Source organism: Hippichthys cyanospilos, chromosome 2 (assembly GCF_059441005.1).
Source record: "Hippichthys cyanospilos isolate Australia breed blue-spotted pipefish chromosome 2, RoL_Hcya_1.0, whole genome shotgun sequence".
NCBI lineage: Eukaryota > Metazoa > Chordata > Actinopteri > Syngnathiformes > Syngnathidae > Hippichthys > Hippichthys cyanospilos.
In genome coordinates, this window is record NC_142370.1 from 6,811,155 (window position 1) to 6,826,656 (window position 15,502).

A 15,502-nucleotide genomic window follows, 5' to 3' on the forward strand; every position below is an offset into this window, starting at 1 on the left:
TTTTTTTTAAATGACCTTTTTTTTGTTTAAACGAGAACTTTTTTTAAACAAGAACTTATTTTTAAATGGGAACTTTTTTAAACGAGAACATATCACCGGCGATCTCCTTCTCTTTAGACCATAATAGAAGAAGCCTCTCCATTTTTTTGTTGACCGAGGTCCGTCCCCTGGCAAGGAAAGTCATGCCCTTAGAACACTTCCTTGCTTTATTAGCTTCCTTGTTTTTAAGAATTGTACCGATTGTCAAGCGGTTACGGCCATACTCACTAGCAAGGTTAACTATGCGTGCGCCTCCTTCGTATTTTTTTATTATCTCCTGCTTCGTTTCTATTGTCATCATCCTCTTACTAATTTTAGAAGCCATGTCTAACAGATAAGTTTACAAAGTCTTTACAACACACCGACCAGCTCGTGCCATCAAGCAAGTTGAGGGAGTTCGGCCATAGCATATCGGCATTTCTGTGATTGACGTGACGCCAGCCAGTAGCATATCGGCATCTCCGTGACTGCCTTAATCACCAATAGCATATCGGCATCTCTGTGACTGCCTTAATTGACCAATAGCATATCGGCATGTCCGTGACATGTGAGAAAAGTTGTTTTTGTTGATGCAGTAAAGCGAAAAAAATAGTGCGGACACACTGACCGGCATATTGGATGGTTCGTAAGACGAAAGGTTTATGCGCAAGAGGTGGACAAATAAAAATCGCCGCGGTCCACGTCGTAAAATGAAAAGTATGTAAAACGGGGTTCGTAAACCGGGGGCCCACTGTACTTCCTTCCCTCCTTCCTCCCTCACTCCCTCCCTTCCTTCCTTCCTTCCTTCCTTCCTTCCTTCCTTCCTTCCTTCCTTCCTGTGAGATCACACCTATCTAAACCATCTGGCCTCCATCAGAGGAGTAAGACATTTGGCCTCCACATGATCAATGTCATGTCAAATACCCTCCTCACAGTGTTGTTCAACAACCAGGGAGTGCTAACTCACCAAACCCCTGTATTGGCCTCTGCACACAACCATTCGTTCCAGCTCTTTCCACAGTGGTCCTGAGTGGAATGCAGTCAGAATAATCTCAGAAAACAACACCTGCAGAGCCGGCTGGTGTGTAAGGAAAGTTTGATTATTTTTATTTTATGCAATTATTTATTATGCTTAGACAAATGTAGGCTCAGGAAACACAGTAAATTTATACAATATTTAACAGGACTGCCTCAAAATCATGCGGCTCTGGGTTTACATCTGGCTCTGAACTTCCAGGAATCTTCATGTTCTCGCTATGCTTATTTGGGTTTTCCTCCAGCATTACAAAAGCATGCATTTAAATAATGCCCCCCACTAAGGCTAACAATTAATCGAATTTTAATCATGACCACGATATTGGCTGGCATAATTAATTAAGATGAAAATCAGCAATATAAACATTTAAAAAGCTGCCTACTAGTACATGTCAAATCAAGCACTTTCGGTCATCCTACCACCAGGGGGGCAAACGCAAGGTTAAGACATCATTAAGAAAGCAAATCCTGCAAGAAAGTTCGCATCTTGTTTTATGCTTGACGAGTCCTGCGAGTTTGACGCAGCCCCACATATCAAAATGACGTCTTTTCGGCAACCACGCCTTTTCCCGCGATGTCACGCTGGCCAGATTTTCCGCAACGCATACCTTCTGGAATGTCTTTACCGCGTGGAAGCGCTGGGCAAAAAACATCAACTATTGCCTTTTGGTGTTTGCCGGTGAATACTGGCGAGCAAGTACACAGAGGCAAGGAGTCCGATTAAAAAACAACAAGTTTGGAAGAATTTCGATCGTTCCACGCATTCCACGCATTTTCTTTCATGAGTCAAGAGTGGGACGCGATGACAACAATGAAGTTGGTTTCACTGGCTCAGAGATATCAGGTTTCAATTCCCTCCTAAAAGCATTTAGATGACAATGTTTACCACATGACTTTGCATGCCAAAAGCCTCTGCTTTTCTTAGCCCCCTAGTACGGTAGGCCCTCGTTTATGAGATTAATCTGTTCCGCAGTGCAGGCAGTTTGACGGGACCAGAAAATAAGAGCAAGTACCTAAAAACGCCTGACGATAGAGACAAAACAAATACAAAAATACAGCCAACCCCTAAGGTCATGACAGTTGTTTTTGGATGAAAAAACATCGCAATCCATGTCGTGAAATGAAAAAAACGTAAGGCAGGATGTCGTAGACCAGGGGCCCAGTGTATACTGTACTAGCTGCCATTTGAGACCCATTTTCAAAAATACAAGTGGCAAAAATTCAAATATATTGAGTTTGAACTGACCAAAAATGACATTTTGACAACTAAGTCCATACTCATTTCGAGTGATTCTGGTGATTTTGTACATTTTTCTTTTGTTTTCTTGCAAAAACTTTAAGGCCGTTGTAGGTGTTCTTACAGGTCTGTTGTATTATGTGCTTGGTTCTAAGTAGGCTTCATTTTTTTTAAATGGTGTGCTCTCAGAAAGTTTCTGCCATAATTATGATTTACTTTATTTATTTTAGTTTATTATTATTTTTAAGTATCAAAAGCCTTGTTTATACAGTATAAACTGCTTGTGCAGTAAATAGAAATGTTTGACCAAACATGATGAATAATCATGATTAATAATTGTGATCGCAATGTTGACAAAAATAATTGCGATTATTATTTTGGCCAAAATCGTGCAGCCCTACCCCCCAACACCCACCCCACCTGTGAACCATCCATCCATTTTCTAAAGCCTTTTATCCTCACAAGGGTCGCAGGCTTGCTAGTGCCTATCTCAGCTACCTTCGAGCAAATGAGGAAAATTGTCAATGAAAATGGATCGACGGAAGTAGGCTCAGCTCTGTGCATACCTTGCTCTTTAGGTACGTGCGATACTTTAACGGGCTTCTGTCTGGCCACATTAAAATCAACAACAAGCCTCTGTTCCTGCACCACGTCATCATGCATGGAATTCCTAATTTTGAGTCCAAAGGAGGTGAGTACGAAACCTGCAAATATCTGGGGGTAGTTTGCAGTGAGAAATAAAATGAAGTTGCATATTCACTCTCTCTTTGTCCTTCCCAGGCTGTCGTCCATTCCTGAAGATTTACCAAGCGATGCAGCCAGTCTATACGTCGGGAATATAGTACGCAGTCATCAGTGCCTGGTCACTTTAGTGCATTTGTTGAATTCATTTTGTCCTAACATGACATTCTTGTTGTTGTTACACAGCAACGTGCAGGGAGACGGCAACACCAGCATTTGTATTACCATCGAGCCCGGCCTCCTGCTTAAGGGCGACATCCTGGTGAGGGATTCCTCTTCGCTTAACCTGTTCATGTTTGATCCCTGTGTTAGCTTCATGCCACACACACACACATCTTTCTACACTGACCTATCACAGCTCAAGTGTTACCACAAGCGCTACAGAAACCCCACCAGAGATGTTGTGTTCAGGGTGCAGTTCCACACGTGTGCCATCCACGATCTGGGAGTGGTGTTTGGAAAGAGTGAATTGGATGAGACGTTTAAAGGTAATATTGCAAAATCCATGTTATTACACATGTGTTCATATAGAGGTAGAGTACTAATCCCGCCTCAATCCTGGGGATTATTTTGACAGCAGTGAAGTCCGCAATACAGTGAAATGCTTTCATAGCATGGGCCACTTGAGTTTTTAAGTCTTTGAAAACACACAAATAATCCAAACCCATTCAAACAAAATGTATCATTTGTTGAGAATGCAAGAATAGGAGATAACTCAAAAATATTATACAATACGGTGTAACGCTAAACCATGCTCTTAACAGAATTGTAAATGTTTTTTTTTCCCCGCTGTCAAACTTATTCTCATTTTTTTTCCACTATACTCAGTACATCAACAATCATGCCCAAATATGTACATTACAAAATGAACCTACTGGTATCTCAGGGTAAATTGTGTGCTACCGCCAAGTGGTCGATGACAGAATTACACCCAAAAGACGGCCTCTTGAGTCGTTCGACAGTTTTAGAGACGCACTGGTGGTGGGCTATGCTGAGTGAATTCAGCCAGTTAAAGGGCTATCGTGTTTCTGATAATCCCTTCATATTATCACATTTATAAGTTCAGCATTTGCCAATTTGCGAATATTTGAAGGGGAACCCATCCTCCGTTACTCACTGAAAAACTTACATATCCACCATTTGCGTTTTGAGTGAATTTTGCAGAGATTTTCAATATTTACAGCAAGGCCCCGTCCCAACCCCTCTTTAATAGTAGAGGTTCATTGTACTTCAGAGTTAAGGTATTCACAGATTTATTTTTATTTTTGGTGGTGTGATGTGAGGTTTGTTGACTCTCTTAATTTCTTTTTTTGGACAGATGACAGATTCCCTGAGTATGGGAAGGTGGAGTTTGTCTTTTCTTATGGTCCACAGAAAATCAAAGGTAGCATTTTTTTTCCCCACTAAATTTAGTTACTAATTATTAATAAATATGAATCATGTCTCCATCACAAAATGTGTTCCTCAGGCCTCGGCCATCTGGAAAATGGGCCTAGCGTATGTGTGGACTACAACACTCAAGATCCTCTGATCCGTTGGGACTCATACGAGAACTTCAGTCATCGCTGTGAGGGAGCCACGGATGACCAGCTCGGTATGCGCGCACATGAACATTTATCAATATTGTCATCATCTCAGTGGCAGCCAGTGCAGTACTACATACATTTTAGTATGTCACAAAGGCCCATTTTATTTTTATGCACTTCCTCAGAGGGACTTCATATTAATTGCCGCGTTTCAAGAAGGTCAACGGGAATCGCCAGAAATGTAAATGAAATCCTATTTAAACAGGCACTCTTCAGGAAACCTCTTGTCCTGTAATTCCTCTAATTTGATTCTCTTGGCTGTACAGTGAAGTGGAAGACTTTGTCCTCCCGCATCTGCATAGAATGCTCTATAAATACAATTACTTGTAGGATAATATCGAAGAAGAGTTTATCGCCCCAGCGAGAGGGCATTTGTAAGAATTTGGGATGCACTGAAAATGTCATTCGGGGCAAAATATTACACCCCTCCATGTGCTTACAGCATGAGGATATTTCATGTCTTTTAAAGAGTATATGGGACAAGAATGCTTGTTGCCCTCATTCAGATTCACAAGCCCCAGGCAGTACTACAGTATATCGTTACTTCGCCTCATTAGAGTTCATTTGTGTGTGTCCGTGAACACAGGATTTTGTTAGCATGTTGAGTCCTTTGCAGTTTTTTCACTGGAATGCAAGCATGTGTGTCAGTGTCACTTTGCTCCGCTAATAACCCTGCTGCCCGGCAGCTGTCGACCTCGCGCCACAGCATGTCAGAGGGCCACGGTTGGGCCGGTAAACAGCCAAAATGTATGACAGTTACTCTAATTGTCCCGTGCTGTTGTTTGAACAACAGGACCCTTTCGAGTTTGAAAGCCAACATCTGATTTTTCAAAACAACCGGGGAACAATCCTTTGCAGGAATGAAAAGTATTTGGAACGAGGGAATATTCATTTACCATTGTTTTAGGTACGTCATGAAGCAATGAAATCCGTCTGTGTGATTCGGAAGGCTCGAAGGCCGTCTCCCTTGTTTACAACCCCTCCCCTATTTGGCCCGGCCGCGCTGCGAGGCGTCTAGAATAGCTAGACAGTGACAAAAAGGGACCCAGGCGGGCGCAGGGCGAGGCAGGCGCCGCCAGTTTTATGTGTAGAGCCACACGAGTCGTGTCGTACATTTGCGAGGACTGCCTGGAGAAAAACCTTTGCATTCGGAATCAGGTGAGAAGCAGAAACGCTAACCTTTCTTTGGCTGGCAAGTCCAACTTTGAGCTTTTTGTTCACATTAAACGTTCCTGAGCCACACCTCTGAAAATGGTTTATCATTGATTATAAGCGCTCCCCTCATGACTACCTAAATAAAATTATACTGTGGCTTGGCTTTGAATGAATTCGATGTTTGAGGCTATGTTGCAATCTGATACGTAGTGTTTGTGGTCTCAGCATGGCATGAAATTGCTCAGGGAACCCATTGTTTTTTTTCCGACGAGGCTTCCAATTGAGACATGTTAGAACAATTTGGAACCTCTATGGTCACTTGGTCATTGTTTTTTTTTGTTTGTTTGTTTGGGGGACAATCAGGACAATTTGGAACTTGTATGGTCTGTTCCTGAAAGCTTTGAATGATACTCTGCTCGAAAGATTTAAAAGTTGTAACTTTGCAATTTCTATGAATCTATTCCTCGTCTCGGCAGAATGAAACTACACTAGCCTATACCTGTACATAACTGACCGAAGACGCTAAATATACCGGAGGCAGCTAAGTTTGCAGAAATGGAGAGGAGTGGAGTATTTTGAATGTGTGCTTGTGTGTGTCACATAAGAACAAAATGCTTTGAGCGGGACGTGCCGCTGACAGCACGGTGAGCTGCAGCAGCAGGTTCAGTTCCCAGCAGTCCCGGAAACACTGCTGCGACTCTCCTCATCTCTTAATGCCTTCTTCCTCCTCTGAATGGCTATTCTGGAGTCAAACTGCTGCTGATCGCATATCCTCCCAGCATGGAGATAAATGTGAATTTTGGAATTAGACGCGGAGTGTAATGCGATGTCTTTAACATGACATCACCATGACAGTCATCTCGGTAGGGAACACCAATATGGTCACATCACGTTACCTCTAAATAGTGACTGACGGATGGAGTGGGAGGGAGACATTGCTCATATAAAATCGGACACTGTCAGTCCCCGATGCTCCTACCGTGACACACGCTTAGTGATGTGTTGTCACGTCATATCTCACCCTGCAAATGTCCACAATTTCAAAAATAAATGGGATGTATTCTTAGTTCCCTTCAAGATTTTGGAGGATGGGCTTTTAGGAGGCGAATGTGACACAAACTAGTGAATTAGACAGCTGTCAGTCAAAGCCAGTCACCTTCTTGTGGCACGCAGACTGGCTGTCGTCACAGCGGTATCAAAGACCAATGTCACATCCTGTCACAAAATGACATCATGGTGTGTCCTCGCATTCTTGCCCTAGCCTGTCATCGTGTATAATTGTGACTGCCATTTAAGATGCTCTCATGCTGCATGAAAATATCCAGCTCCATCTTTCACACTTTGGTTGACTTCAACGGTATCCACTGTGCTGTGTTTTACCGAAGTCAAACCCCCGCCTGCGATGCAGAGTGGTGAATGCAATTTGTTTCGGAAAGAATTCCAAACAAGAGTGACAACGAAATGCTTTTGAGAAAACTGAACAAAAAGAATAAACAAAAGAATGCGCAAATGATTCACACGAATGATAACCTGTCTGTTAGACATATGGTCCCATGTCCATAAATATTCAATAAAATTAGGTGTAGCATTATGATCTAAACTTTTTTGTCATCGAAAAGTGCTTTGGGCCCACTAAGGTTTACGCGTATTTATTTATGAGATAGTGAAGCCCACGTGCTCTTTGTACGATATGCATAACCCATTGATCCTTTCTTGTTTGGCTCTAACTAAGCATAAAAATGGCCCTTGTGGCATCCATTTACAATCATTTTGATTATTTTTTCATGATTTAATGTGTGTTTAAAAAAAAAGGAATAAAAATGAATGACTTATCATTTAGGAATACTCATAGTTGGCACCATTTGGCCAAAGCAGCTTTGCACCTCGTAGTATTTTGTCAGTCATCTATAAGATGTGAAGCATGATGACTTTCAGTTCAGTTAATCAAGAATTAATAGCTTAAATTCCTTGAGCCTTCTTCTGTTTGAGACCATTTGAATTTGATGGTGTTTCCAAAGTTTTGACTTGTATTTTAGGACCAGAGTTATTTGGACAATGTTTTTTTTTGCACATTGCTACAATTTGACAGTTTAACAATGCCCTCTAATGTAGATTGGCATCTAGAGTATTTTGACCTGTTCAAATTTATTTTATTATGAGTATTTAATAAAATAATTAAAAAATTAAGAATAACACCCTCATCACAACCTTCAATAGTGGCCATGGCCATCTGGGATGTTGGACATCAACAAAATCTGATGTTTCTCCCTGGGGATGCTACCTTCATCTCCACCCTCATTCACTTGCTGCCCTTTTTGGGGACTTGCTGATTTTTCTTATATCTTCAGTAAGTGGAAAGAATGCTCCAATCTATTGGTCTTCAACTGAGTACTCACAGCAACAGAGTAGAACAGACGGGTCTGCCTGCTCTGTTCTGATCTGTTTCATGTGTAACCATTTGAGCCTGTTCCATAAGCAGTTTTACATGTCATTGGAACAAGATCTCTATAGCGTAGCATTACTTCAGCTCATGAGCCGTTTCGTTACTTGTCTATACTTTTGACTTCCCTCTATTTTGATTCGCCTTGGTTTTAGCTGTATGTAGGCAGGCAGGCAGGCAGACAAGACACAGACAGACAGACACAGTAGATAGATAGATAGATAGATAGATAGATAGATAGATAGATAGATAGATAGATAGATAGATAGATAGATAGATAGATAGATAGATAGATAGATAGATAGATAGATAGATAGATAGATAGATAGATAGATAGATAGATAGATAGATAGATAGATAGATAGATAGATAGATAGATAGATAGATAGATAGATAGTTTGTGGTGGGGGGCATTATAGCTGAATTGCTATACTTGAATCACAAAAAATGTTGTTTTATTTCTGATCCATTTTGTTTGTGTGTAAAAGCAGATCCATAAAACCTCACTGCCAAATACTTCTGGACGGAACTACATGTGCTCTCTACCGTGTGCTCCACTTCCCAGCTGGGTTATTGACACAGCAATGGCACACAGTGCTCAACTGCTTCTATTTATAACAAACCATTAGCCACATTTGTGAGTATGACTTTTAATGGCTGCCAGGTCTGTGATGTGCCAATGAGACACCCGTTCTCACGCTTGTGTTAGCGAGTGAGTGTACAGGCACTGTTTATTTAAAAACAAATGCCAGTTACAGTTGATGAACAAGCATGTACCCTAGCATTTGATGAGAATGGTACACTGCCCAGGGACTCACCTATAATAATTTGAGGTCTTCCACCGTTATTGGTCACCGAGGGAAGGCTGTTTATTTCATTTGGGTGACGTGCAATGTGTTGAAAATCATGGTCGCTTCAGATAATACCCAGCTTGGCATTAATGTGACTAATAAGTGCATATTAGGTGCCTTGCAGCACCATTTGATATTTTCGTGGTCACGGTCAGATGGAAAGCATGTCTTCAGATTTCAAAAGGACTTCTCAGAGCCATAAACATGCTGCTTTACTTTAAGCCACATGACTGACATTGCACCATGATCCATCCATTTTCTATCCTGCTTATTCTGTTCAGGGTCATAGAGAATCTGGAGTTGATCCCAGCTGATTTAGGGTGAGAGGTGGCATATCTTAGACAATTTTCCAGTCAATCACTGACAGGACTTAAAATTGACACTGAAAACCATTTATGCAATTATCCACAACTGCTAACAGTTTAAGAGCATTCCATTATTGTACAATGTGCAGTAGTTTTAGACACCATATTCATTTGGTCTTAATGTATTTATATCATGTATAACTCACATGTCACTCTTTTGAGTGCTGACTTCATGTCCATTTTTTACTGGATTTGGACATAAAAAAAAAAAAAAAACGTGCGCACTGAGATCAAAGTGGCGGTGCAGCCCCACCTAACTCAAGTCATATACATTTCTAGTGCTGCAAGCACATAGAGAGCAGTGAAACAGGAGAAGGCTCACTCTTAAATAATGTGGGAAAAAACAGTATTATTTTGGATCATTTTTTGAGAGAAAATCATTGACAGCTAGAGAGGACAATCCATGACAATCTTCAGAGACTTACAGTTAGGACTTCCTTGCTCAAAGAACCAAGAAAAGAAACACGTTGTGTTTATACAGTAGCTGATGTCGTGCCTTCCAGTTGACATGACTATTTGAAATAACTGGTTGGCCTGATCCACCATCTGTCCCTTGGGGTCGCACTACACATTCGAGCCAGCTGTTGTTAGTGTACTTGTCGTGGCTTCTCACTGCTTTGTGCCGACTGCTTTACAATCTGGATTAGTTTTTCTCTCCCACAAGTCTGAGTGTTACTATCACTACTACAATTTGAGATGCATGCAGTGCATTAAGGTATCTTAAATAGCAGCTGTTCGTTCCGTTTGTAAGCCACCACCATAAATTTGCAGCGCTTCTTTGTCCAATGCCAAAAGTAAATACAGGTCAATTCTTTTTTATAGCCTTTCGAAAGAATAATTTGTTTTGGTCCTTCAGTTAAGATGAAATACGGTATTAGTTCAGTGTTGTGTCCACCCTGGTTTACATCAGACTGAGGTGTTCCTGAGTGACCCAATGGCAGCACCGACTTCAGCCATCTAACGTGTCTATTAATAGTGCCTGGGGCCATTGATGCTCGTTGCTGGGCCAATAACTCAGTGTTTAAAAAAAGACTTCCAGAGTCTCCTTGTGCTTGTGAGGGGGGTTATTTACTTTGCACCCCCAAATGCAGTGAAAGAATTGCTCTAATATTAGTAAATGTTATCTGTCTTTCAGAAGTTGTTCACAGTCAAGGTCCACTTGATGGAAGCCTGTACGCACAGGTCCGAAAGAAAGACTCCCTGGAAGGAGTGGTTACCATCAATGGCCTCGCAGTACATGGAGACCCGCTGACTGCCCCGGAGAACCCTTTGCAACGCCCAAGCCACCCAATTCAACCCTCAGAGCATACCCTTCCCGTAATAGGCCACGTCTCCCTCCCTGCCGTCGACCACACTCTGTCTGTGAGCAGCGACTCGGGAAACTCCACCGCCTCCATCAAGACAGACCGCACAGAGGAACACAGTCAGTCTCTGCAGGGGGGCTCAAGCCATGGCAACACAGCCGTAAGCCATCCACCCCTTAGCCCCCAAGAGAAGAGAGAACTTGACCAGCTTCTGAGCGGACTTGAGGCGCCCGCTCATCAACGACAAGTTTATTTGTCTACATCAACAAGTCCGGGAGGCGGTGTCCGGCACCTGGTCCCGGCACAGGTGCATGTCAACGGAGGCCACGCCAGGCTAATTGGTAATCCTTCCACAGATGAGCGGGAGACAGATATTCTTGATGACGAGCTTCCCAATAGTCAAGAGGGAAATAGTGCGGACAGTTTGGGAACACTCTCATCCTTAGAGGGCCAGGCCACACCAGCGGACCTCTACTATCAGTCGCAAGCACCTGTCAGAAGTCAGAACGACGGCCCCTACCTCGAACGAGGAGTTCTCAACGAACAATTGAGCGGCATGCCTGTGCACGGAATACAAGCGTCCACTGCGATGCAGGAGCGCAGTGCCTCCGTGTCACCATCGGGGGGATATAACAATTTCCAGAATGGAAGTGGAATGTATCGCTCACAGTCCTTCGGGAACCCGCCCCCGAGCAGTCCTGACTCCAACCCTAAACTTATGCCCAGAGCTCCTGAGAGGAGCACCAGTAGCCGGGAGGCTGTTCAAAGAGGCCTCAGCGCGTGGCACCAGCACAGCCTCCCGGATGATCCTTTTGGCCCACCCCTCCAGTCCACCCATAGCTTGCCACATTTTCCCTCCTCGGCTTCTCAAAGGGACATTGAGCAGTCCATTGAAGCCCTCAACATGCTCATGCTCGACTTGGACCCCATTAACTCTCACATGTCCAAGTCACACAGTGCCCCGCCCGGGGAAAATATCCTGAATTCATCACCCGTGCCCTTCTCCCAGACTCTCACGAGGCCATCGTACCAGGCGGACTCGGCCATCCATGGCTACGGCACCTCTGGGTCATTCAACAATAGTTTTCATCAGCCGCCACGCACCGCCGGGAGAACTTTTCTCAACCACAGCCCTCTTTTGGAGTCTCCGGTACACACCCCTCAAAGGCCCAGCGCAACTTTGCAACACCAAAACACGACTCCGACACACACACCCGAGCCCTACACGCATGCGTGTCAAGCACTACACCAGCTCCCCTCGGATCCACTCGCAAATGTCCATTCGCCGTTGAAGCCTGTGAACTCATACGTGATCGGCACGTTGTCCCACTCTCCGGACCCGCAGGGCTCATCTTCCTATCCGGGCTGCAGTGAGTCTTCCTCGCCACTCCCTGCCCTCAGCCCTCAACCTAAGGACACCTCGTCTTCCTCTTTGGCCCGAGAGCAGGATGCTGAGGAGGAGGCGTTGAACCTCGAGGGCCTGGTAGCTCACCGCATTGCTGGTAAGGCTGAGCTGAGCCGAACTATAACGTAATTGGTATATATGGCAAGGCTCGGTGCATTAAATGCCTTACTGGAGGCAGAGTTTAATCTGTAAAGTTTCAACTCGAGCTCCTCATATGGGCCAATGAGCAGCATGTAGTCAAGCAGATTAGAGCAGTTCCTCTTACACCTTTGCCAAAGGAATGAGACATGCGCATAGAATTAGCTCTGCAGCTAAAATGAAAATAAAAGTCAAACCTGAGAGTGCAAGGTAATAATAGCAGGAAGGTTTGGCGTTCCCAGCTTTCATGAGTTCAAGTTTAAGAGAACTCAATGGAAGCTCAACACTGCCTCTCAGTGGATGTAAACTGCATATACAATATCTTCTTTTTTGTGTGCTTTCGACACCCTGCTTCATCAGTGTGTTAAATACTGTCTTTGCACCCCGATCATTTCAGATGAACAGTGAACGTCTTTTCAGTCAGTTGCCCCCCTTTTTTTGTATTCTCTGTTTCTGTTCAACTCTACACTGATCCGACAACCCCTTACCACCATTGCTTCTTCCTCTGCACGTCTTCTCACCTTTTTTTATCCTCTACCTTCTTCCCGTCCACTACCCACCACCCTGACCTCCTGCCCCGGCATCAGAGTACAACGCTCGTATCCGGGGCATCAGTGAAAGCATAATACCACAACAATCTGACCGTCATCGCTCCTATTCCTTCTCTGGTTTGTCCACCGCCACTCACTTTTAGTTGCTTCCTTTTTTATTTCTTACACATAATTTGTTGGGCATTTCTGAAATTGCTTCCATTGTTTTCAACAACGAACAGTCTTTGCCTTCATTTTTTTAATGGGTGTGCATTGGATTAAGGGGTTCGCTCCAGAGGAATGACCCCAGAAGCAAGTCAGGAGACCGGCCGACGTCGGACCACCAGCGAGGGCCATTACCACAGTGGCCATGACAACAGACCAGATGGCAACAGTCTGCCTCACGGTGCAGGACGAAGACCCAGAGAGGTGCATTAATCAATTTCATTCTCCCTATAGTGCCCCAGATCTTGACAGGATTTTTTTTTTTTTAAAGGAATTCACCTCAATATGTTTTTTAACTTTCTTCTGATTCTATTTGTTTGACTCTTTTCTGGCAGAGTACAGAGCACAGTTACCGTGAAGAAATTGAGGGCAATGATTTCGATAGGTTTGCCAACAATAGTGCTGCTTTGGGAGGCCGCGGTAAGAATCCCCTTCAGACATCAAACCTTTTCCTGTCACTTTCAAATTCATTCATTGTGCTCGGCGGAGAAAATCGACAGCAAAAACAGCAGATACCACAATATTATTAGGACTGCGGTAGTTTTAATAAAGCGTGTTTGACACAATTCACACATAAGATACACACACAGTAAATAATAGAGAAGCTGCCCGAAATAAATGAGCCTCCATTCTGTTGGTAGATACTGTCCCCGATAATGAAAAGTTGAAAATAACTTAATGGGGTAGTAAATTTAAAAGCATTCGGTTATTTCATGAACATTTTTAGTAGCAGACAAAATAAAGTCTCTGCTCACAGTCATGAGCCTCCCACACAGGTTCCTCCCAAAAATCAGATTTCTTCCAACTAAACCCTACTCGTGTGTTATTAGTTCCCAAAACGCTATTGGCGTCTGGGTCATCATGTGGCACCCATCCCGTCAGCTTTAAAGCGCCACACTTCTGTCTAACGCCTGGACATGAAGGCCTCTGGTGACCGATCCAGGCCTCAAACGTCAAGTTCTCCTTGTCCATCCAATGCCAGCCCAATGGAAAGAAACGCAGACCCAGCCAGACGTACTCAGTGGAGGTATTCTTGTCCAGCTGTCTCTGGATCAACAGCATCTCTGTCTGTGATGTCACACTGGCCAAATCCCTATGTCTCTCCCTGCAGTGCTCCAAAGCTTCCTCCCAGCTCTCTTGCTCCCTCACGACAACAGCGCCAAAGCAAAAAAAGGGTTGCTCTAGGTCTGGGTTTGCGTCGTGCATCCGATAGTTAATCATCAAGCCGACGTCGTCGTTTGGCGTGTCGCTCGGCTGTCCTATTTCCCAGAGAATTGTGGATGCCGCTACGCCTCCTGACCACATCCATTTCTCTCCGTTTGTGGCATTCCTCACCAGTCCAGTCCAGAAGCTTACCACGAAGCCACTGATTTCACGGACTTTCCTGACGTCCTCGTCATTAACAATCGGAGCTAGATCTGTGTGAAACGCCCGACAGTAACTCTGAGCGGCGTTCCATGTCATTTTCTCTCTCACATAAACGTACTTCCCCAAAGAGGTGGGCAATGCCTGTAGGAGCAGAAGATAGGCACATGTTTGCAGTAATGCACCCATCTTGTCAGGGCTACATCACACTCTTAAGGGACGTTTTAAAGATGCTGGGCAGTTTTGTTTGCCCTCACAGGATTTGCATAGTCTTGTGATTATGTAAAAGGATGAACGCATGACCTCACAGCAAATAACACACAGCAGCTGTGTGCAAATACTTGCATGAAGTACCCCGATGGGATACTCCAGTAAAAGTGTGTTTTGTTTTGGGGTTTTTTTTGCATTTGGTAAAACTGCAGAAGATTACTTGAACCTTGTTCGAAGAAAATCAGTGATGGTTTGAGTGTTAATTGGGTTTTAATATTGAGGTCTTTTTTTTTTAGTTTTTTTTTTTTCCCCCCAGTACCGTGATTTATTGGAGTTCAAGATTTGTGTGTTGAACTAGGCCTGCCCAACATGTTATCCATATGCCTAAACAATCTCATGATAACTCAAAGGACACTTTTACTAGACTGGATTGATGCAGTTTGGACAATACATTTTGTAATACCCAAATTCATGTTTTCATTCATTTTTAAGTAGGCATAATCGGTGCTTCATCCTAAAACACTTTTGAAAGTTGCTTTGCTTCTTCCGTGTGTTACGTATATGTAATATGTAATTTCGCATCAATGGCACCAGGTGGTGCAGTGGCGCTCTCGTAGTCAAAGTCATGACTGCTGTCAACGTCGTCTTCTTTTAAGTCAAATTAATGATTAGTGTGATTTAGAAAAATAAAATCAGCACGAAGTGTTTACACCCTTTTCTTCAGGTTAAAATGTTAAAGACAGTGATGCTCCTGTGTTATTTTCTGAGATCTATTTACATGTATTTATTTTTTGTTGAAATTGTTCAGCATCAAATTGTTCAGATGGTCAAAAATGGTTCCAGTTTAAATAAGGATTGGCATTTTTTTTTCCAGGCACATTGATTCACTTTGATAAT

The 15,502-nt window shown here is 43.4% G+C and overlaps 2 protein-coding genes across 6 annotated transcripts in view; one reads left to right on the forward strand and one right to left on the reverse strand.

Annotated features, from left to right (window-relative positions):
* The window catches only part of tns1a (tensin 1a), a 61,214-nt gene that overhangs the window by 37,494 nt on the left and 8,218 nt on the right, over positions 1–15,502 (forward strand). For 3 of the 5 annotated variants that reach the window (XM_088408761.1, XM_088408763.1, XM_088408765.1), the window contains 10 exons: positions 2,869–2,981; positions 3,071–3,131; positions 3,218–3,293; positions 3,390–3,519; positions 4,350–4,415; positions 4,500–4,625; positions 10,564–12,234; positions 12,863–12,943; positions 13,089–13,234; positions 13,366–13,450. In XM_088408761.1, the coding sequence (XP_088264887.1) occupies positions 2,869–2,981; positions 3,071–3,131; positions 3,218–3,293; positions 3,390–3,519; positions 4,350–4,415; positions 4,500–4,625; positions 10,564–12,234; positions 12,863–12,943; positions 13,089–13,234; positions 13,366–13,450 (2,555 nt within the window). The remainder of the gene's footprint in view (positions 1–2,868; positions 2,982–3,070; positions 3,132–3,217; positions 3,294–3,389; positions 3,520–4,349; positions 4,416–4,499; positions 4,626–10,563; positions 12,235–12,862; positions 12,944–13,088; positions 13,235–13,365; positions 13,451–15,502) is intronic. The other 2 variants (XM_088408762.1, XM_088408764.1) reach the window with 2 other exon arrangements.
* LOC148427041 (secretory phospholipase A2 receptor-like) lies at positions 13,567–14,636 on the reverse strand. Its single transcript, XM_088408777.1, has one exon. It carries the CDS (start codon positions 14,582–14,584, stop codon positions 13,754–13,756), a length of 831 nt encoding a protein of 276 aa, XP_088264903.1. The 5' UTR covers positions 14,585–14,636; the 3' UTR covers positions 13,567–13,753.